Below are 23376 nucleotides of genomic sequence, written 5' to 3'. Positions count from 1 at the left end.
AGAAAATCGATTAACTGTTTTATCCAAATTCACATGCATGGACCGCTGAACGAGTATCATTGAAAGGCTCGCGCGCTCCGGGGGGGGTTGGCAAAGGAGCATCTTTGAAAGGCTCGCACACTCAGGGGGCAAAGGAGTATCTTTAGCTCACACGCTCAGGGGGCAAAGGAGTGTCTTAGAAAGACTTGTGCGCTCAACTGTGCATGAGACGGAGGGGAATGTGCGAAATGAAGTATACCCTGGCCTTAACCGCTCCAAATTAGTGGACTGGAGCTGACGGATCACACACACACACTATATTGCCTATATTGGGACATCATTCCATTCTTAATCCATAGGGTTTAATATGGAGTTGGCCCACCCTTTGCAGCTATAAAAGATTCAGCTCTTCTGGGAAGGCTTTCCACAAGGTTTAGGAGTGTGTTTATGAGAATTTTCCATACCTTTGGAAGTGCATTGATCATTCTTTTAGAAGCGCATTTGTGAGGCCAGACTGATGTTGGCGAGAAGGCCTGGCTCACAGTCTCTGCTCTAATTCATCCCAAAGGTGTTCTATCAGGTTGAGGTCAGGACTCTGTGCAGGCCAGTCAAGTTCCTCCACACCAAACTCGCTCATCCATGTCTTTATGACAGAGAAGCGTGATACGTCACTCCAGAGAACACGTCTCCACTGCTTTAGAGTCTAGTGGCGGCGTGCTTTACACCACAACATCCGACACTCTGATGTAAGGCTTGGATGCAGCTGCTCGCCCATGGAAACCCATTCCATGAAGCTCTCTACACACTGTTCTTGAGCTAATCTGAAGGCCACATGAAGTTTGGAGGTCTGTAGCTATTGACTCTGCAGAAGGTTGGCGACTTCTGCACACTGTGCGCCTCAGCATGTGACCCCACTCTGTGATTTTATGTGACCTATCACTTCGTGGCTGAGTTGCTGTTGTTCCCAATTGCTTCCACTTTATGATGAGGAAATTTCACGAATGGACTTGTTGCACATGTTCTCTGGAGTGATGAATCATTATATATATATATATATATATATACACATACATATATATATATATATACATATATATATATATATATATATATATATATATATATATATATATATATTTCAGTTAGTCAAATAGCAAATAGTGGAGCTCTGCAGCCATCTACTGGTAAAAGTAATAATTTTTTTTACTTTTAAAGGTGCCCTAGAAAGAAAAACTGTATTTACCTTGGCATAATTGAATAATTAGAGTTCTGTACATGGTAATCACATAACGTGAGTCTCAAACACCATGGCTTCCTCCTTCTTATGCAAATGATGTTTGTGCAAAAGACCACTGAAAAACAAGCGAATCTAGTCGGGATCATTAATATGTACATCCCCAACATTTGCATATACCAGCCCATGTTCAAGGCAAGCCAGTATTATTGTTGTGGAGCTGCACAGCCAAATCAACAGAAGTAGTATTACTTAGTATTTATGCAATGTTTAATGGAGTCGCGGGCTTGGGGGTGGGGAGCATGAGCATTTAAAGTCCCTGTGAACCAGAAGTTGCAAACATCTTTTTGCCAGTATTGCGACGTATTTCCAAGTGAAACGGAATATTGAATAGATGGCAGAGTTTTACTTTAGCGCTCCTCCTCTCCATCTCTCGCTCATAGCAGACTAACGGTTGGAGGGGAGTGGTTTAAGCGTTTTCAACCCAAGCCTTCAAACTGATGTCATCAGAGAAGGAATGCTATTCCACACCGGAAGTAACTTTTCAGATTTTGATTAAAGATTACCACGACAAACAATTTTTTCGGTGTATTAACTTGCACAGATTAATTGTTCACCACAAGACTAGTAATATGCACTAACAAAGTAAATAGGGTCAATTTTGATTTCATGCCGATTTTAAAGGGTTAGTTCACCCAAAAATGAAAATTCTGTCATTTATTTTAGGTCTTACGGGTGTGGAACGGCATGAGGGCGAGTAATAAATGACAGAATTTTCATTTTTGGGTGAACTAACCTTTTAAAGGGGTACACGCACCAAATCAGAGCATTTTCCCTCCCACCCCAAAATAGGCAGTTAAAACATGGTATAATAAAAAATCTATGTGGTATTTTGAACTGAAACTTCACAGACACATTCTGGGGACACCAGACTTATATTACATCTTGTGAAATGGACATTCAAGGGCACCTTTAAAACTGCATTTTCCAAAAGATGGGCACAAATCTTACACTAAACTGTCAAATTATCCTTGTTATCCCCATGAATGAAAGTTAGAAATATGGGTCTTTTATAAAAAAAGTGAATTTTACATAAAAAGCTGTTTTTGTATAAAAACCTATTTAATTATATATATATATACAGTGGGTACGGAAAGTATTCAGACCCCCTTAAATTTTTCACTCTTTGTTATATTGCAGCCATTTGCTAAAATCATTTAAGTTCATTTTTTTTCCTCATTAATGTACACACAGCACCCCATATTGACAGAAAAACACAGAATTGTTGACATTTTTGCAGATTTATTAAAAAAGAAAAACTGAAATATCACATGGTCCTAAGTATTCAGACCCTTTGCTGTGACACTCATATATTTAACTCAGGTGCTGTCCATTTCTTCTGATCATCTTGAGATGGTTCTACACCTTCATTTGAGTCCAGCTGTGTTTGATTATACTGATTGGACTTGATTAGGAAAGCCACACACCTGTCTATATAAGACCTTACAGCTCACAGTGCATGTCAGAGCAAATGAGAATCATGAGGTCAAAGGAACTGCCTGAAGAGCTCAGAGACAGAATTGTGGCAAGGCACAGATCTGGCCAAGGTTACAAAAAAATTTCTGCTGCACTTAAGGTTCCTAAGAGCACAGTGGCCTCCATAATCCTTAAATGGAAGACGTTTGGGACGACCAGAACCCTTCCTAGAGCTGGCCGTCCGGCCAAACTGAGCTATCGGGGGAGAAGAGCCTTGGTGAGAGAGGTAAAGAAGAACCCAAAGATCACTGTGGCTGAGCTCCAGAGATGCAGTCGGGAGATGGGAGAAAGTTGTAGAAAGTCAACCATCACTGCAGCCCTCCACCAGTCGGGGCTTTATGGCAGAGTGGCCCAACGGAAGCCTCTCCTCAGTGCAAGATACATGAAAAAACACCTGAAGGACTCCAAGATGGTGAGAAATAAGATTCTCTGGTCTGATGAGACCAAGATAGAACTTTTTGGCCTTAATTCTAAGCGGTATGTGTGGAGAAAACCAGGCACTGCTCATCACCTGTCCAATACAGTCCCAACAGTGAAGCATGGTGGTGGCAGCATCATGCTGTGGGGGTGTTTTTCAGCTGCAGGGACAGGACGACTGGTTGCAATCGAGGGAAAGATGAATGCGGCCAAGTACAGGGATATCCTGGACGAAAACCTTCTCCAGAGTACTCAGGACCTCAGACTGGGCCGAAGGTTTACCTTCCAACAAGACAATGACCCTAAGCACACAGCTAAAACAACGAAGGAGTGGCTTCACAACAACTCCGTGACTGTTCTTGAATGGCCCAGCCAGAGCACTGACTTAAACCCAATTGAGCATCTCTGGAGAGACCTAAAAATGACTGTTCACCAACGTTTACCATCCAACCTGACAGAACTGGAGAGGATCTGCAAGGAGGAATGGCAGAGGATCCCCAAATCCAGGTGTGAAAAACTTGTTGCATCTTTCCCAAAAAGACTCATGGCTGTATTGGATCAAAAGGGTGCTTCTACTAAATACTGAGCAAAGGGTCTGAATACTTAGGACCATGTGATATTTCAGTTTTTCTTTTTTAATAAATCTGCAAAAATGTCAACAATTCTGTGTTTTTCTGTCAATATGGGGTGCTGTGTGTACATTAATGAGGAAAAAAAATGAACTTAAATGATTTTAGCAAATGGCTGCAATATAACAAAGAGTGAAAAATTTAAGGGGGTCTGAATACTTTCCGTACCCACTGTATATATATATATATATGTAAATTTATTTATATAAATTTAAAAGATATTATAAATCCTCCAAAAACTGCACAAATGTTGAGTAAAAAACATTAATAAACAGATTAAAAAAAAAAAAAAAAAGTTATTTTGTTACAAAATGACATTTTGTTGCCTCTGGAGACCCCAAAGACCCTGAGTGTAACCTTTTTTTTCCCCACACTGAAATAAAAACAAGATATCATTCCATTTTTTATTTTTTTTTTTTTTTTATTTGTAGATTTAGAAAGTGTTATCCACCATACAAAGTATCATGCCATTTGGACAAAGAGAACATTTTTTTATTATTATTATTTTAGCAAACATAATTTGGGGTCAAAAAGACCCTAAAGAACATTTGAAGCGGTAAATACAGAATGTCAGCTGTTCAAAAATGATCTTCTCCTCAACCGCTTGAGATTGTGAATTTTTGTGTAGTTTACTGGTAGTGTGCAAATGAATTTGCATCAAATCTACTTAACTCTTTCCTTGCTATTGTCAGGGTAGGGAGCGCTACTACAGTGTTGCTGTAGTGCTGGATATCAGTCATGTGATCATCACGGCCACCGTACTGACATTCAGATTGACAGCAATATCAGAAACATGATGAAAGCAGGAAGATCCAGACTTACAGGAGTAACGTTTACTGACAATTAACCGCTAAGATCCTCAGAGAGTGAGAACAACTGAAGAATGGAAAAAGTGTGTCAGTGAAGGTGGTTGTGAATGTGTGTAGATGTGTGTTAGCTACAGGATCAGAGAATGACACTGTTCCTCCGTCATAGTCCAGATTCACTCTTACATGATCAAGTTTACGTTTAACAAGAAAACCGGAACCTACAGTCCATCCATATGTCACACACCAAACATCAGTGTCAAATAAATCCTGTCCCTTCCTCTGGTTTGATGCTGTAGTTACTCCAAGAATCCACTCTGAACTCTCTTTAACCTCCACATCCCAGCAGTGTGTTCCTGAGTTAAACCCCTCTGAACCCAGAACACACTCATAATGGTCAAATCTCTCTGGATTATCAGGAAGAGGTCGTTTGTTCCTGCTGTATCTCACACTGGTCAAATCATCAGACAGGACGGGACGTAGATTCGCAGTATTTGGATCAAGAATCACAGGAGCTGATGAGACACAATCAACAGATGATTTTATTATATGGAATCAATATAATGCCACATATCTTTGCAACAGAAAGTATTGCAAAGGAAATTTTTTTTATATATTTTATTTGTAATTTGTAAAAAAAAAAAATATATGTATTATTGTCCCCACGGCACCATTTAGTTTCAGTCTCTCTGGCCGGGATATGGCTCAAATATTTTTTAAAAAGAAAGACTGAAAATGTTCTTTAACTTTTCAAAATAAGACAAAACATAATAGCTCCTGGTAACGGGTTAGTTAGCATATTAACATAGCACATCAAAACACAATAGTTTATGATTAAAACCACATTTTTCCTCCGTCGAGTTTTGGAAATAACTGTCTGTGATCCGATGTAGCTTGATATAACAGAATGAGGAAGAAATGATTTACTTTTATAGTATATTGTGATAAAGGCTATGTCGATTAGCATTGCATTATAAATACACATTATTCTTATGTAAATACCCAAGAAGATGGCTTGAATAACAGTATAAATGAGACAGACATCACATGCCAGTGTTTCGAGCTCTGTAATTCTCGCATCGCATCATTTTGGGTTAAAATGTAAGAAATATTACTCCTCTTTATAGGCAATTAAAGTAAACATGTGAGAATTCATCACCATTTCTCCAAATATTCAAACTTTTGAAGTAAAAACCCTGACGTTGTTCAGTCATGCGCTTTCAAAACAACCATGCAAGAGTTTTTCTAAATGGATGCAGATTATCATATTTCATTTTAAAGTAATCACACAAAACACTGGGTTGGATTTGGTTTTTCTAAAGGTATGTTAAAAAAAAAAAGAAAAAAAAAAAAAAGAAGAAATCACACTCATGGTCTTCAGGGTCCAAACAGACCCCACATTAAAAATGAAGGGGAAAATGAAAAAATGTTTGCAAATGAAACGGTTCAAATTGAGAACACTCATATGAAGGGGTGAGACCTAACACACACACACACACACACACACACACACACACACACACAGTCAGCATTTAATGGTCAACTGTCATAGCAACTTGTGGCATTTTTGCAAATGTATGCAACATTATTGCAAAAAAAAAAAAAGACTTTAAATAAAACACAAACTTTGTCAAAACACTCATTTTTAAGGCACAGAGCATTTGGCCACTTCCAGAAAAATGAATGAATGTCCACAGGCCTCTGCTGGTCATATATGGTCATAACATTTTTCTTCTATAGCTGCAATTCCTACACTTTTTCTCTCTAACCAGCAGATGCCTCTAAAACTTAAATAGTATCCAGAAACAACTTATATTTAGTTTAGATCATCATTAAGGTTTTTTGTTTTCTGTTTTTTTTTTCCATAAAAATTTAATATTTTATATGCAAGGTAATGGTTATTAAAAATGTATATTTTATAGAATAGCTCTGTAAAAAAATTGTAACAATAAGTGTAAGCTGGAAGGAGAATATGAGGGCGAAAACTAGCAGTAACTTTGAAATAATGTAAACAGAGTCCTCCCGTGGATTAACAGGTTAAGCAAACACTGGTAATACACAATTAGTTAACTAAATGAAACATTAAATAAATAAACATTTTAATGCTATAAAAGTGTGCACACTCACACAGAGAAAAGGACAGCAGATGCTGTTGCCTCAGAGACTAATAATAAACACCACTTTAACTTTTAAAGGTCAGCTGAAGTGTACTGGAACGCTCAGCATTATTCAATGTGTTGACGTAATTTCAACTGAAACAGGAAGACAGGGCGATATATCGAACAGCCCGGCCCCTTTTTTAAATCAGTTTATTCTTACTGTCTGTTGTGTTTAACGTAATTTCTAATGTAATTTCTGATGTAAATTAATAATTATTATTATTTTGAGACTAAATTTTCTAATCATAACTCCTAACAACCAGCAGTTCATACCTTCAGGCTGTTCTGACTCAGGCTGCTTTATCTTTTATAACCGTTTAGACTCATGGTTTTCCTAAAAATGACTTTCAAAAAATTTGACTGTCCACACTAGACGTGACAATGAGAAGTGATAAAATCAATCAAAAACCACAGCCAATCAGAAGCAAGTACGGGCAGGCTCCCTCGGCAAGAGCACAGCAGACATGGTAAAAGTACATGGTAAAATCCAAAAATATTAAACCATTTAAACATTATTTAAAGTACATACAGAATGACTGAACCAATCTTTGTCATAGAATACACTTGTTTGTTAGCATTGCGTTGACAGTTTGAACATTCTTGTGCCTATTTATTTATTTTCAAGATCTGAGATGAATTAGCCAGTGTTGTTTTCATTACAGAGAAGCTGGGAACACAGAATGATAGGTAACACTTTATTTTAGGGTCTTTTAACTAGTTGCTTATTAGCATACATATTACTAGAATATTGGCTGTTTATTAGTAATTATTAAGCACATATTAATGCCTTATTCTACACGACCTTATTCTACATTCCTAATCCTACCCAATACCTAAACTTAACAACTTACTATTAGTAAGCAGTAAATTAGGCGTTTATTGAGGGAAAAGTCATAATTAATAGTGAATACATGTTCCCTATACTAAAGTGTTACCGAATGATATTGAATAAAGCACATAAACAGTACCTTATATTATAATTGCCTTATCCCAGCATACTTTGTGTTGCTGTTCCAGCCACAACGTCGCAGAGAAATAGAAACGATTTCTAAACTAGAATCGTCGCCGTTGTGGCTGCTTAGGATAAAAACTCAGATTAACATGGAAAAGATACCTTTTATCACGTCTATCAGTTTATGTCATGAAGCACCTTTAACTCTCCACCCATCCATCATTTCCAGCTCAGATCTGCTGACTCACTGTTTTGGATGATGTCCTGCATCTTCTTCCAGACTGTGAACGGCAGGTTGCACAAGTAACGTGGCACATGAATCAAAGCTCCAGAAGCCATCTGTGGATCCAGCTGTGAGCTCTGGAAGAACATTCAGGAGTCAGAACTGCAGTGGCTTTGGATCAGAACCAGAGAGACCAGAGACAGGAGCAGATCACTCACCTTTCCTTTGAGACTGGAAACTCCTGCAGAACAAACACACCATTTATCATCAAGAACTCAATCAATGAACCAATGATCAACCAGTGATCTGAAATCAGACCTTCAGAAAGCAGACGTCATTGGCTTTCATCATCTCCTCCATGTCTTTGATTGTGTGTGAAAGAGCTGAGATGTGTCTGTTCATCTCCTCCAGCTTCTCCTTCATCATCTGCTTCTTCTGCTCCTCTTCTTCCCTCAGTGCAGTGATTGTAGCTTCTTCTTCATCTCTGAGAAACTGATGAAGCTTCTCAAACTGCTGTTTAATCTGACGCTCTGTGTACTCAGCTTGAGACTGAAATCAGATCACATTCACTTCAATCATCTCAATCAACACACATCAACACTTCACATCATTAATACCAGAGATAAACTCAGATACCGACATATAACGGATCCAGAAGCAGATTGATGCTCATCATTTACAGAAATAATAAACTGGAATCCATTATATTAAATATATCAGATCATAACTGTATATAGTGATCCTACAGCTGTAATGAAAATGACTCTGATTCTGTTTCCTCACCTTGATGTGTTGAACTGTTTTCTCAAACTCTCCTTTCATTTCTTCATTGAGCTGAAGTTTCTCCTGTAAGGACTCCAGTGCTGTATTGAGCTCCTCCTAGAATTGAACAAAAATACATAAAACACCAGATAACAGTTAAGAGAAGAAGAGATGACAATACAGTGAACTATGAAAATGTTCTTTTTATGCGAAAGCCCCCCTTTATGAATAATTTTTATTTAACATGTGAAACAAGAGTCATTTGTCTTACCTTATGTGATGAAACCACTTCACCGATGGGTCCGAATTTATGATTGTCGTGTTGTTTTGAATCTCTGCACACTACACACACAGGCTACACACACAGAGTTTATCACTGTGTAAACTGCAGATCTCCTCAGATCCTGATGAACGCCTCTCATTTCTCTCCTTCAGGAACGACTCACACAAGTTTTGTGACGCCGGATTAAATGGAGGTTTATCTTTTGAGGATCTTCTCCTGCAGACAGCACACTCCTGAGTTTTCTTGGTTCTCCAGAACTGTTGAAAACACTCTTTACAGAAACTGACTATATGATAAAAGAACAGGAGCCTTGAAGATTTCACAGCAAACAGGACAAATATAATCATCTTCAGCTGCTGAAGCCATTTTTACTGTTTGAAAAATTTGGCATTAGTGGAATTGCATTGGCATGGTTCAAATCTTACTTATCTGACCATTATCAGTTTGTAGTGGTAAACGAAGAGATGTCATATCGAATACAAGTTCAATATGGAGTACCACACGGCTCAGTACTAGGACCGTTGCTGTTCACTCTGTACATACTACCCTTGGGAGATATCATTAGGAAGCATGGCGTTAGTTTTCACTGTTACGCTGATGATACTCAGCTCTATATTTCTTCGTGCCAGACACAAAAAATTATATGAACAGTAATTTCCTACTACTAAATTCAGAAAAAAACAGAGATTCTAATTTTTGGACCAAAAACTTCTTCACGTAATAACCTAGAATACTGTCTAACACTTGATGGCTGCTCGGTTAAGTCTTCGTCATCAGTTCGTCATCAGTTAGATCAGCCTTCAAATGAAAGATTGGTATCAAAGAGCACACCCAGGTTCGGGTGTGCTCTTTGATACCAATCTTTCATTTGAAGGCCATGTTTCTAGCATCTGTAAAACCACATTCTTCCATCTTCCAACTACGACATTTGCTCTCAATGACAAATTCAGAACAGTTAGTTCATGCGTTCATGACCTCAAGGCTAGATTACTGTAATGCTCTACTGGGTGGTTGTTCTGCTCGCCTGATAAATAAACTACAGCTCGTACAAAATGCAGCAGCTAGAGTTCTTACTAGAACCAGGAAGTATGACCATATTAGCCCAGTTCTGTCAACACTGCATTGGCTTCCTATTAAACATCGTATAGATTTTATAATCTTGCCAATTACTTACAAAGCACTTAATGGTTTAGCTCCCCAGTACCTGAGTGAGCTCTTAATGCATTATTGTCCTTCACGTCTATTGTGATCTCAGAATTCAGGCCAGTTGATAATACCTAGAATATCAAAATCAACTGCAGGCGGCAGATCCTTTTCCTATTTAGCACCTAAACTTTGGAACAATCTTCCTATCACTGTTCGGGAAGCAGACACACTCTGTCAGTTTAAGTCTAAACTAAAAACACACTGTTTAAACTTGCATACACATTACACATTATCTACTTCTATAATTCAAATCATGTAAATTGTTAGGCTGCATAGATTAGGTCAGCCGGAACCGGGAACACTTCCCAAAACACCTGATGCCTGCCAGATCCAGGCCGTATCCAGATGAGATGAAGGACCTGCATCTAGACATGATGATAACACAGCCCTAACGTTTCACCTAATCTCTCCCCTGCATCTATGTATAGATGAAATGTTTTTAAAATTATTCCAGTTCGCATAGATCCGCGGACACAACTCATTATGCGGACCAGTAAAGTAATTTGGCAAATATAACTTTTTTTAAAAAGACCAAGCTTCTGTGCACACACACTCAAACACGCAAACCCATAGACTAAACATGTAAATGAACGGCAAGAATGCATTAAAAGTACTCGGTTTTCAGTAGGAAAGGTGTCATTTAAGTGGCCCCTAAAGTAATAACAATTTTTACAATGGAAGTGATTCAATCAAAAACCAACTTTAGCTCTATAATGAGTCAGTCTCTTCCCACTAAGTGTTGTAAGAGGGTGGAGTTTATGATCACATGGGTGTGTTCAAACAGGTCAGATGACTCCATCAGGATTTCTTCAGGTTATATATTAACAAAATGCATTCAAAATTAAATAGCATGGAATCTCTCAAGTATAATGCTAGAAAACATTTGATCAAAAAGAACACGAGAACACAAATATTGATCATAAAAACACTCAAGGCACTTTATTTATTGCACTTCATAGCAAAATCCCCAGTGTTAAATTAACACTTTTTAATGGAAAATGCTGTCGTGTAAACGGCCCCTGAAGCAGTGTTGAAGGTAATGAGATAATTAAGTGATTAATCAAGCGATGACTGAGCATTAGTGACGAACACCTGCTCTTAACAAGCAGAATCACTGAAGGAAAAAAAAAAAAAAAAAAAAAAAAAGAGAAGAGACGAACAGAAACAAGAACTGCAACTGACTTCTAGCCACAGCCTTAAATTAAATAAACTTTTAAGGCATGAAATCTCTCATAAAACATCAAAAAGGCATGAAATATCTCATAAAACATAAAATAAACATCAATAGTTAATAGTTTACTTTGAAGTCACCATTATTGTGATCAGTGTTTGCTTTGGTTGGGCAGTTTGACTTTATTTACATTAGTTTTTTCGCAAGATTTTAAAACACATTTGTGTACAAATAAAGTTTTGATCTACTTTATCTTTCAGGATCTATTCACTCAGTGAGGCCAGCAGGGGGCTCTGCTCAGCTCTTTGTAAGGGTTAGGGTTAGGGTTAGCTCTTTGTAAATAACTGGAATCTTTTCTGGGAGCAACCTAGGCTCTTCCATGCTGATGGCCTGCACCCCAGCAGAATCAGAGCGAATCTTCTGTCAGACAACATCTCCAAGTCAAACCTCAAATCACAGTCTTTGTTCTATCCACTTAATTGATAGAAGTGTGTGTAGTCCATTCTATAGAGACTGTGTCTGTTTCCCGAATAGTGAGGACAAACAATAATTCTACAATAGAAAAAACATCTGATTGTGATTAAACCAGAAAAATCACAAAATTAGTGAACAAAAACAGTTTCTAAAGTTAGGGCTCTTAAACATTAGATTGCTCACAACTAAACTCCTATGGGGTCAAGCAAAATTTCACTAGACCAACTCATCATTTTAATCATACACTAGATTTAATTATATCACATAAATAATACAAATACATCAGTCGTTGGCTTGGTAACACAAACTTTACTGATGATATGTAAATAGTGATCGTGTTATGGAAAATGATCACATATTTCTTTTAATTTCATTATTACTTTGTGTTTATGCCACTCAAAACGCTTTTCTGCGTCACTTAGTCAGCTACAGAGAAAATGGTGGTGTGCCGAGAACTCCAGACCGAGACCATTTTTAATCATGCCGTACTGTACCAGACTCAAGTGGAAACAGAACTGGAACCGTGCCTTACCAATCTATGAACTCTTCAGCCTGACGATGTAAAAGTGGGTTTTGTTTCTCAGCACATAAAGATGAACCACTTACTGTGATCTCAGTCTGTGGTGATGTGGTTTCTCCACTGCATGGGTCTTCATGTGTAGCTTCAGGTGACTTTTAATAGAGAAACTCTTTCCACACTGATCACACGTCTCTCTGCTGTGAATCCTTTCATGTGTTTTCAGATGTGCTGACAGACTGAATCTGTTGTCACAGTGTGAACACTTGTAAGGTTTCTCTCCAGTGTGGATCCTCTCATGTGTTTTCAGAGATGATGACTGATTGAATCTCTTTTCACAGTGTGAACACTTGTAAGGTTTCTCTCCAGTGTGGATCATCTCATGCGTTTTCAGATGTGCTGAAAAACTGAATCTGTTGTCACAGTGTGAGCACTTGTAAGGTTTCTCTCCAGTGTGGATCATCTCATGTGTTTTCAGATGTGCTGAAAAACTGAATCTGTTGTCACAGTGTGAACACTTGTAAGGTTTCTCTCCAGTGTGGATCATCTCATGTGTTTTCAGATGTGCTGACAGACTGAATCTGTTGTCACAGTGTGAACACTTGTAAGGTTTCTCTCCAGTGTGGATCCTCTCATGCGTTTTCAGATGTGCTGACAGACTGAATCTGTTGTCACAGTGTGAACACTTGTAAGGTTTCTCTCCAGTGTGGATCATCTCATGTGTTTTCAGATGTGCTGAAAAACTGAATCTGTTGTCACAGTGTGAACACTTGTAAGGTTTCTCTCCAGTGTGGATCCTCTCATGTGTTTTCAGATGTGCTGACAGACTGAATCTGTTGTCACAGTGTGAACACTTGTAAGGTTTCTCTCCAGTGTGAATTCTCTGGTGCAGTTTTAAATGGCTTCCTGAAGTAAAAGTCTTCTCACACTCAAAGCACATGTACTCTCTCTGAAGTTTCTCATGCTCTTGTAAACTACACAGCTGCGAAAATCTCTTTCCACATACAAAACATGAATGTGGCTTCTCCTTCATATGAACTCTCAGATGCTCTAAGAAATTTACTTCCGCAGTCATTATTTGTGTAAGTCTTCTCTCCAGTGTGGATCTGCATGTGAAGCTTAAGATATTCTTTGTCTATGAATTTCTTCCCACACTGATGACATACGAATAGCTTTTCTCCGGTGTGGATTCTCACGTGTGTCGTTAGTTGTGTTGACTGACTGACTGAAACTCTTCCCACATTGATGGCATACATAAGGCTTCTCTCCAGTGTGAACTCTCATGTGAATCTCAAGTTGACTTTTGTATGTGAAACTTTTTCCACATTGAACACACTTGTATGGCTTTTCTCCGGTGTGAATTCCCATGTGTTGATTAAGAGATGTTTTTTGTATGAACCTCTTCCCGCATTGATCGCACGTGAACGGCTTCTCTCCAGTATGAACTCTCATGTGAATCTCAAGATGACATTTGTATGAGAAACTCCACACTGAGTGCAGGTTATAGATTTCTTGGCTCTTCTTTCTCCAGGTTTGACATAATGTTTCTCCTCCACTTCACTCAGTTCTTCACTCTCCTCCTTCACATCCATCAGGACTGAAAAGAAAGAAAAAAAATGTCAATTTCATTTTCAGTACATCAAACTAATTCAAAGAGAGGAATATGAAGTGAAAGGACATAGAAGTGTAAGGACAATGTCACCCGCATCAATTCAGGCTAGTGTCAACGCGATCTACGATTTCATTCGGGGATATAAATTTAAACCAATTCCTATGATCGATCCTTGTTTAAATTAATCAATTAATCGTTAGCCTTAATACTGCAATATGCGTCTACTGCAGTGGCATATAGTCAACAGCATGACAGGGTGTGCAAATGTTGCTCAAAACGAGAAAGTCTAAATCAATGGCTAGAAGGATATTAAATTGAGTCGTGATTTACGTGATTTAATCATTTAAAGGGTTAGTTCACCCAAAAATTAAGTTTCTGTCTTTAATTACTCACCCTCATGTCATTCCACACCCGTAAAACCTTCATTCATCTTCAGAATACAAATTAAGATATTTTTGATGAAATCCGATGGCTCAGTGAGGCCTGCATCGCCAGCAACACTCCCTTTTTCAATGCCCAGAAAGCTACTAAAAACATATTTAAAACAGTTCATGTGACTACAGTGGTTCAACTTTAATATTAGAAATAAGAATACTTTGTCGTTATTTTGTAATTTTTGGCACATTTTTCAACAAAATCTAGTGGTGGTCGATTTTAAAACACTGCTTCATGAAGCTTCAAAGCTTTAAGAATCTTTTGTTTGAAATAAGTGGTTCAGAGCGCCAAAATCCCGTTATTTCAGTAAATGAGGCTTCGTTACATCATATTTTGAAACTTCAATAGTTCACGTGACTTTGGCAGTTTGATACACGCTCCGAACCACTGATTTGAAACGAAAGATTCGTAAAGCTTCGAAGCTTCATGAAGCAGTGTTTCGAAATCACTAGATATTGTTGAATAAAGTCGTTATTTTGGCGCACAAAAAGTATTCTCATCGCTTTATAATGCTAAGTTTGAACCACTGTAGTCACATGACCTGTTTTAAACATATCTTTTGTAGCTTTCTGGTCATTGAAAAAGGGAGTGTTATTGCTCTCAATGCAGGCCTCACTGAGCCACAGGATTTTATCAAAAATATCTTAATTTATGTTCTGAAGATGAACGAAGGTCTTACGGGTGTACAACGACATGAGGGTGAGTAATTAAAGACAGAAACTAACCCATTAATTAAATTACTCATTTAATAAATCAAATATAACGACAAATTCAACACGTCACCAACACCGTTATGTGTTTATTCTTAACCAAATGCATCCTATATGAGATAAATCAGATGGCTAGGCCTACACAAAATAAACAATATTACAACTTACATTTGCACAAAACAAAAGGATGCAAATGTTTTTATACTAAATTACACATCTAAGAACGGTCTTAGAACAAACACTAATAACATTCAGCTTAATATTACAACATAATATGTCCATCTTAACATAGCTGGATTTTCTAATAACTCACTGCAATGTAATAAGATCATTAACATGTTAGTTTTGTACTGAAACTGATAATGATCATAAAAAGCCTAATGTTTACACTGAAAACCCGTATTCGAATAACATTTATGTACTGATTTAAAATGTCTTACGTGGCTCATTGTAAAGTATTTAACAGCATCTGTTCCAGTATATTTTAAAGTAAAGTAACTAACACATTTGATCTGCCAAAGATGTTAAAGGAGTAGAAATAAAATGGCGGAAGCAACACTTGAGATCGATTCACATCAATTCTCCTCACAGATCTCAAACTTTGACTTTTGACTTGACATTCAGTTACAGTTCTCACTATAAAACATCGAAACAATCACACAAACGAACACAAAATCGCTCAGGTCTGAATGAATTCAACATATTTTCCTCACATGCTGCTGCACTAAATGTTTATTTCAGCAGGAAGACGACAGAAAAGACGCACAAGTATCGCTGTGCTCGACGACAACAACACAGAAATGAGTCTGTCGTTTGATCAAACTGTATAAAGTGTGTTTGATGGTCGTGTAAATATGAGAAATACCTTAAACTGCTAGATTCACCTCAGAAAACTCGACGCTGAAACTGAATGGGGGAATGAAACGCGCGAGCTGGGACGTCATCAGCCGCCAAAGATAGAGGATCAAATCGGTCAAATCGCTTCTCAATCTGAAGGCTGCGTCCTATTTTTTCTTAATTTCTCAGCTGTGTCCTAGTAAGGGTGCATATCTCGACTGCTACGCCATCAAGCGCCGCAGAAGGCAGAGTGGAGCTTGAGTTAAAAAAAAAAAAAGAAAAAGAAAAAGAGAGGAGCTTGAGTGGATGGGGAAAATAGTGAACCCTGAGAGAGGGCTGCCAACTTTAGAGTTTTGCCTGGAGTGAGAATTATGGGTTTATCAAAAAACCTTGCATCAAAATAGTGTATTGTGATTAAATCAATTGCCTTTTCTGGAATAATTAATTTTAGTTTTAAAACACCATTACATTTAAAAGTTCCATAGTGTGTTTGGCAAGCAAAGCACATTTAATTTCCTAATTTTGTATTTGCCAATCATTACACAGGTCTCTCAAACATACATTGGTCACATATATCTTTCCATTGATTATTATTAGCTCTTTTGCCCTTAAAGCATTTTTTATTCACAGTAAATATTATTTAATAACAATATTTACTAACATCAGTTTCATCCAGGTTTCCACTACCTGTTCTCTCATTTTGTAGTTATTATATTCCACACTGCCTAACAGTATTCTCTTCCGGTCCATATCATTACTTATATGCATTCTCACATAAAGCTTGTGCTGTCTTATTTCTGTTGTCAGACACTTATTAGCTTCTCTCTGTGCAAATAACCTTTTGCTGTAGGTTTAACAAAATTTTGTTTTAAATAAAGACTAGTTTTCTCAATCTTTTTCCTTTTTTTCCCACCAGACAACATGTATCTGTATTACATGCATGCGGTTTTACTCTGCAGTTTTAATAAAACAAAATGGAAATGTAAACATATATATTCCTTCACACTGTACTTTACAATTCATTTATACATCCATATTTCTAGGCATATACAATATAACAGCTTTATATAACACATTGTATAAACTCATCTGACTTGTCACTTTTTCTAAAAAAAATTGTCAATTGATTTATTTAAATATTATCATTCTGCATTTGTATCTTCCTTTAATAGTTTTGTCGTCCAAACTCTTTTGAGGTTAAATAATGTCTCCTTATCTCCTAAATCTCTCCCCATATTCCAGGTTGTTTTGCCAAGTTTCTCTTGTTCTGTGTCTATATTATTAAAAGCATGTTGTTTTATGAGCTTTCAGAGCACCTACTCTCCGAGGTGAAGGACTAACCTATAAATCCTGGTCAGAAGACTGCTTTACTCCCTTCGTACATGTTTCTCTCGCTAATCTGCAGATTCCAGAAAAACTCAGAAGCCTTTAAAGAACAATCTGGTTTTTGTACACTTTATCTTTATTGCAGTATTCAAGAACTTCATCCTAACAATTTGTTCTATGTTGTTTTTTATATTCTAATCTAAATACTTGTATTGCCTAATATTTTCCTAGGACTTTCATTATTATTAATTCTTTCATTCTCATTGTAATTGCATCTTCCATTGTTAAATCAAGATCCCTTTCAAGATACATCTGTTTGCTTGGCGGCCATATTTGTAATGCTTCTGTGTATCTATTTCAAACATTTAAGTCCTGTCGATTTGAATGGGGGAATCTGAAATCTCAAAAACTGCTCACAGAACTCTTAATTACACTATTACATGATTAATATTATATTCCAAATCAGCAACTAATGTTGACATTAACTGTCCCTTAAATTTTGTTTCTTATACTTAAGTAGAGTTAAAAAGGCTTATTTTTTAGGCTAGACCAGCCAATGCACATGTGCAGTCCAAGCTCAAGTTTTAGGTTCCTATATGGGAACTGAAGCATCTAGGCAAATCAAGACTTCGCAGTGTGAGAGTGTGTGTGTGTGTTACTTAAATAGTGTGAGTGTAATGCGGCGCAGGTGCGTGAGCAATCAGTCTCAGGAATGAGGGCCCATGGGTAATGTAGTCCGAATGGGAAATGATCAGAACTCCGGTGACGGCTCCCTCCGGCGGCCGGGAGGAAGAGCCGCGGGAACCATATTCGTGACAGAGCCCCCCCCCCCCCCCCCCCCCCGCGAGCGGCTCCAGACGCGAGGAAGCGGGCGCCGGGGTCTGCCACGTGGTCGAGGGGCCGGTCTCTCCGGATGCGTCCGATGAAACTCCTCAATTAGAGATGGGTCCAGGATATCATCCGCGTTGACCCAGGATCGCTTCTCCGGGCCGTACCCCTCCCAGTCCACCAGATATTGCAGTCCTCTACCCCGGCGCCTGGAATCGAGTAGCCCTCGAACCTGGTAGGCTTCCACGCCCTCAATGATCAGGGGTGGGGGGTTGCGGGCCTCGGCTCCCTCCGGCTCCTCCCTCGGGCCCCTGGAGGGTTTCAGCAACGATACATGAAAAGTGGGAGAAATACGGTAATTAGCAGGTAAATTGAGACGAAAAGATACAAGTGTGATTTGTTTTGTGATTTGAAAAGGCCCTACAAACCTGGGACTGAGTTTTCTGCATGGAAGTCTGAGTCGTAGATCCCTGGTGGACAGCCAAACCCACTGTCCCACAGCATATGAAGGATTGGGGCGTCGATGTCGGTTGGCTTGAACCTCCTGTCGTCTTACAGCTCTTTGCAGGTGATGATGTGCCATGTCCCAGGTCGCCTCGCTTCGGCGCATCCACTCAGTTACAGAGGGTAAGTTGGATGGTTCCCCAGACCATGGGAAGAGAGGTGGTTGGAACCCCAGGACGCATTGGAACGGAGTGATGCCAGTGGCAGGTTTCTGCAGGGAGTTTTGAGCATATTCGGCCCACATTAGGTAGCGGCTCCAGTCGGATTGATTATGCTGACAATACGTGCGTAGAAATCTTGTGAGCTCCTGATTCATGCGCTCAGTCTGCCCGTTGGATTCAGGGTGGTACCCAGAAGAGAGGCTGATGTTGACGTTCAGCTGTTTGAAGAACGCTGCCCAGACCCGTGAAGTGAACTGCGGGCCCCTGTCGGATACAATGTCCTCCGGCAGACCGTAGAGCCGGAAGACCTGGTTGCACAGGAGTTCTGCTGTTTCAAATGCAGTGGGTAATTTGGGGAGTGGTAGCAACCGGCATGCTTTCGAAAAGCAATCAATGATGGTGAATATGGTGGTGTGGCCCTGGGATTCGGGAAGATCGGTGACGAAATCTATGGCAATGTGGGACCAGGGTCGTTGAGGAATGGGGAGAGGTTGTAACAGACCTGCGGGAGCTTGATGTGGGGTCTTGGAAGTTTGACAAGCGGTGCAGTTGGTGTTGAAGTTAGTAATGTCTGCCGGCATGGTTTCCCACCAGAATTGATTCTGTAACAGGTGTGGGGTGGCGGTGATACCTGGGTGGCCGGAACTGTGAAGGTCATGGACGTGATGTAGCAATTTGTCCCGGAGATGGACGGGAACATAGGTGCGGTTGGGTGGACATGCTGGTGGAGGCGCTGTTTGTTCGTTAGCCTGCGAGATCTCGGTCATGACATCCCATTGAACTGGGGCGAGTAATAGGGTTTCAGGAATTATGTTTTCTGTATTTTCTGGACGTTCCACTTCCTCGGCCTGCCGGGACAGAGCATCTGCCTTGACATTCTTTGACCCCGGTCGGTACGTAACCATGAACTGAAAGCGGGTGAAGAACATTGCCCATCGTGCTTGTCGAGGATTCAGACCGGAGGTACTCCAAATTTTTATGGGTGGTGAGAATGGCAAATGGATATTTCGCCCCCTCCAACCAGTGGCGCCACTCCTCCAGCGCCGCCTTCATTGCCAGCAGTTCCCGGTTGCCCACATCGTAGTTGCGCTCTGCCGCAGACAATTTCCTGGAGTAAAACGCACAGGGGAACATCTTAGCAGGGTCACCTTGTCATTGTGAGAGAATCGCGCCAATGCCTGTACTGGAGGCGTCCACCTCCACGATGAAAGGGAGCTCAGGATCTGGGTGACGGAGAATGGGCGCTGAAGTGAATCTCTCCTTTAGCTCTTGGAAAGCATTTACTGCTTCGGGAGACCAGGTGAGTCGTGTGGACTGGCGTTTAGTCATGGAAGTTAGAAACTTCAGTGGGGTCGCCGCTCCCCTAATGAACCGCCTGTAGAAGTTGGCAAACCCCAGAAACTGCTGCAATTCTTTTAAGGTGCGTGGTTGGGGCCACTCTAATACTGCCTTTACCTTGCCATCATCCATAGCCACTCCCTCCTGACTGATAACATAGCCCAGAAATGAAGTTGAGGTGCGGTGAAACTCGCATTTTTCGGCTTTGGCGTATAGTTTGTGCTGGATCGGGCGTTGAAGTACAGCTCGTACCTGTTGAACGTGTTCCTCGAAGGTGTTGGAGTATATGAGGATGTCGTCTATGTAAACGATAACCCAGCGGTTGAGCATGTCTCGGAAGATGTCATTGATGAAAGATTGAAAGACTGATGGACTGTTTGCTAGCCCGAAGGGCATGACGAGAGTCTTATAGTGACCAGTGGCGGTGGAAAAGGCTGTCTTCCATTCATCTCCCTCCCTGATGCGAATTAGATTATAAGCACAGCGGAGGTCCAGCTTGGTGAAATATTTGGCTTGTCGTAGTTGTTCGAGGGCTGCAGGAACTAGCGGCAAAGGATATTGAAACTTCACCGTGATGTCGTTCAGGCCACGGTAGTCAATGCAGGGCCGTAGACTGCCGTCCTTTTTCTTAACAAAGAAGAAGCCAGAGGAGGCCGGTGACGTAGAAGGCCGAATGAACCCCTTAGCCAATTCCCCCTCAATGTATGACTTCATGGCTGCGGATTCAGGCTGTGATAGAGGGAATATTCTGCCCTTAGGCGGCGTAGTGCCGGGTAGCAGTTCTATGGCACAGTCGCTGGGGCGATGAGCAGGGAGCTCCGTCGATTTGTGCTTGCTGAAAGCAATTGCTAGATCAAGGTACTCAGCTGGTATGGTTGACTTTATATCGGGTTCAATTTCGCAGTCTGGGATGGTTTGAGTGGATAGGGGAGTGACAGACCTCAGGCAGTGATGGTGACATGTTGGGTCCCACTGCGTGATCTGACCCTCCTTCCAGGAGATGTGAGGATTGTGTGTTCTGAGCCAGGGCAGACCAAGGATGACTGGGTTGCTAGGTGAGTGAATGACGTAAAAGCGAATCTGTTCATGATGAAGAGCTCCCACCTGAAGGGCGAGCTCGGTGGTGATGTGCGCCAATTTTCCTCCTCCAATGGGTTTCCCATCTAGCGCCTCCACTGTTAACGAAGAATGGCAGTTGGTTAGAGCAATCTTGTGGTCGTGAATGAATGTGTCAGACATGAAATTTCCAGCCGCGCCAGAGTCCAGGAGTGCGTGGGCAGATATGATTCGTTCATCGACAGTTATTTGAATGGGAATTCTTAGACAGTTGGATGAATAGTCTGTATGTTGGGAAACACTCACCGCTTTGGGACTGGGAGTGCTGGGTCGAATGGGGCAGTTCACCTTAATGTGGCCGGCCTGGCCACAGTAAAGACACAGATGTAACTGGTGCCTTCTCTCACGTTCTTCGGGAAGAAGTGGAGTATATCCGAGTTGCATGGGTTCAGCGATAGCATTGGATGTGGTGGATAAGCGGCTGGGACGCCGAGATCGAAGGAGATTATCAATGTGGATGGCGAGTTCAATGAATTTGTTTAGTGATCTTCCTTCCTCATGGCATGCCAGTTCAGCTTGAAGTTCCAGAGTTAAGCCCTTGCGGAACAGTAGTTTTAAGGTGTCTTTCATCCAGTTAGTTTGGGCGGCCAGAGTGCAAAAATTTAAAGCAAATTCGGCTGCTGTCGATTTACCTTGGCTCAGTGAGAGAAGTTGGTCACCCGCACTCTTGCCACCCTCCGGATGTTCGAACACCTCCTTGAAACTCTGTAGAAAAGCGGCGAAAGTGGGGAAAACGGAGCCATCCTCTCTCCATACCGCCGTGGCCCAGTCCAACGCTTTGCCGGTAAGCAAAGAGCATACGAACGATATCCGACTGGATTCGTTAGGGTACAGTGAGGGCTGTTGATTCACAAACAGGGAGCATTGAAGAAGGAAGCCCTTACATTTGGCTGGGTTACCGTCAAACTTTTCTGGCAGAGCGAGGCGCGGGTTCACTGCAGGGGAAGCGGGAACCGCGTGGCTGCTGTGAGAGGGCATCGGCCTTGACATTCTTAGATCCTGGCCTGTACGTGACCGTGAAATGAAATCGTGAGAAGAACAGGGACCAGCGGGCTTGTCGGAGATTCAGTCTTTTCGCGGTTCTGAGGTACTCGAGGTTCTTATGGTCCGTCAGTACTGTGAACGGATGTGTCGCTCCCTCCAACCAATGCCGCCATTCTTCGAATGCGGCTTTCATGGCAAGCAATTCTCTGTCTCCGAGGTCATAGTTTCTTTCTGCAGCATTGAGTTTTCTGGAATAGAAAGCACATGGATACTGTTTAGGAGGATTATCTTGTCTTTGAGAGAGAACCGCACCAAGACCAGTGCTGGATGCGTCAACCTCCACAATGAAGGGTCTAGACAGGTCAGGATGATGTAGAATGGGCGCCGTGGTGAAGCGTTTCTTGAGGTCTTGAAAAGCCTGGATAGCAGAAGGAGACCATTTGAGATGAGTATTACCTTTTTTAACCATACTTGTGAACGGGCTGGCGATTGTGCTGAAGTTTGTATAAACCGGCGGTAGAAGTTTGAAAATCCCGGGAAACGTTGCAACTCCTTTAACGTGTTGGGTTGTGGCCAGTTCAGTATAGTCGATACTGTAACGAATGGAGGAAATGATGAGACTCACTTAACAGCTTAGTCTTCTTTTATTAAGATGAGCACCTGTTTGGCCAATGCTCCTGCCACACAGACAGCGAACAAACTTCTGGAACCTTTTCCCCAGAACCCCGCCCACACAACACCACGCAGGCTATTATTTCAGGAGAACCTCCCACCCCTTAAAGCCCCACACAAGCTGAACCATAACACAGGAAAGAACACATGCACTTAGATTTATCCGAACAGAACATAAAACACTCTTTAGACTTGCTACACTACCTTCTTCTCATCCATGGCTGCCCCGTCGGGACTGATGATGTAACCCAGGAAGGAGACTGAAGTCTGATGAAATTCACATTTTTCTGCTTTTGCATAAAGTTGGAATTGAATCAAACGTTTTAGAACTTCTGACTTGTTGAACATGTTCCTCCATGGAGTTCGAGTAGATCAGGATATCGTCTATATAAACAAATCACAAACTTGTTGAGCATATCTCGAAACACATCGTTGATGAAGGCTTGGAAGACAGACGGACTATTGACCAGGCCGAAGGGCATAACGAGGTATTCATAGTGGCCAT

The 23376-nt window shown here is 40.7% G+C and overlaps 1 protein-coding gene across 1 annotated transcript; it reads right to left on the bottom strand.

Annotated features, from left to right (window-relative positions):
• Window positions 1-9825: 9825 nt before the first annotated feature.
• Window positions 9826-13645, bottom strand: LOC127508170 (zinc finger protein 239-like). The gene is made up of 2 exons (XM_051885900.1): window positions 12438-13645; window positions 9826-11909 (listed from the first exon to the last, which is right to left on the bottom strand). The coding sequence occupies exons 1-2, from the start codon at window positions 13421-13423 to the stop codon at window positions 11825-11827; spliced, it is 1071 nt and encodes a 356-aa protein (XP_051741860.1). The 5' UTR covers window positions 13424-13645; the 3' UTR covers window positions 9826-11824.
• Between the last annotated feature and the right edge of the window lie 9731 nt (window positions 13646-23376).

The sequence above is a fragment of the Ctenopharyngodon idella genome, chromosome 3, assembly GCF_019924925.1.
Source record: "Ctenopharyngodon idella isolate HZGC_01 chromosome 3, HZGC01, whole genome shotgun sequence".
Classification (NCBI taxonomy): Eukaryota; Metazoa; Chordata; class Actinopteri; order Cypriniformes; family Xenocyprididae; genus Ctenopharyngodon; species Ctenopharyngodon idella.
This window is presented reverse-complemented; position numbering and strand designations above follow the sequence as displayed.

What these genes read in the sequence shown, in the direction of transcription:
- LOC127508170 (XM_051885900.1), bottom strand. Translation starts at nt 13,423, where the DNA reads ATGACTGCGGAAGTAAATTTCTTAGAGCATCTGAGAGTTCATATGAAG. An exon ending in CACCACAGACTGAGATCACA is followed by an intron (nt 11,910 to 12,437) that starts GTAAGTGGTTCA and finishes TTTCTATTGTAG; the next exon opens with AATTATTGTTTGTCCTCACT.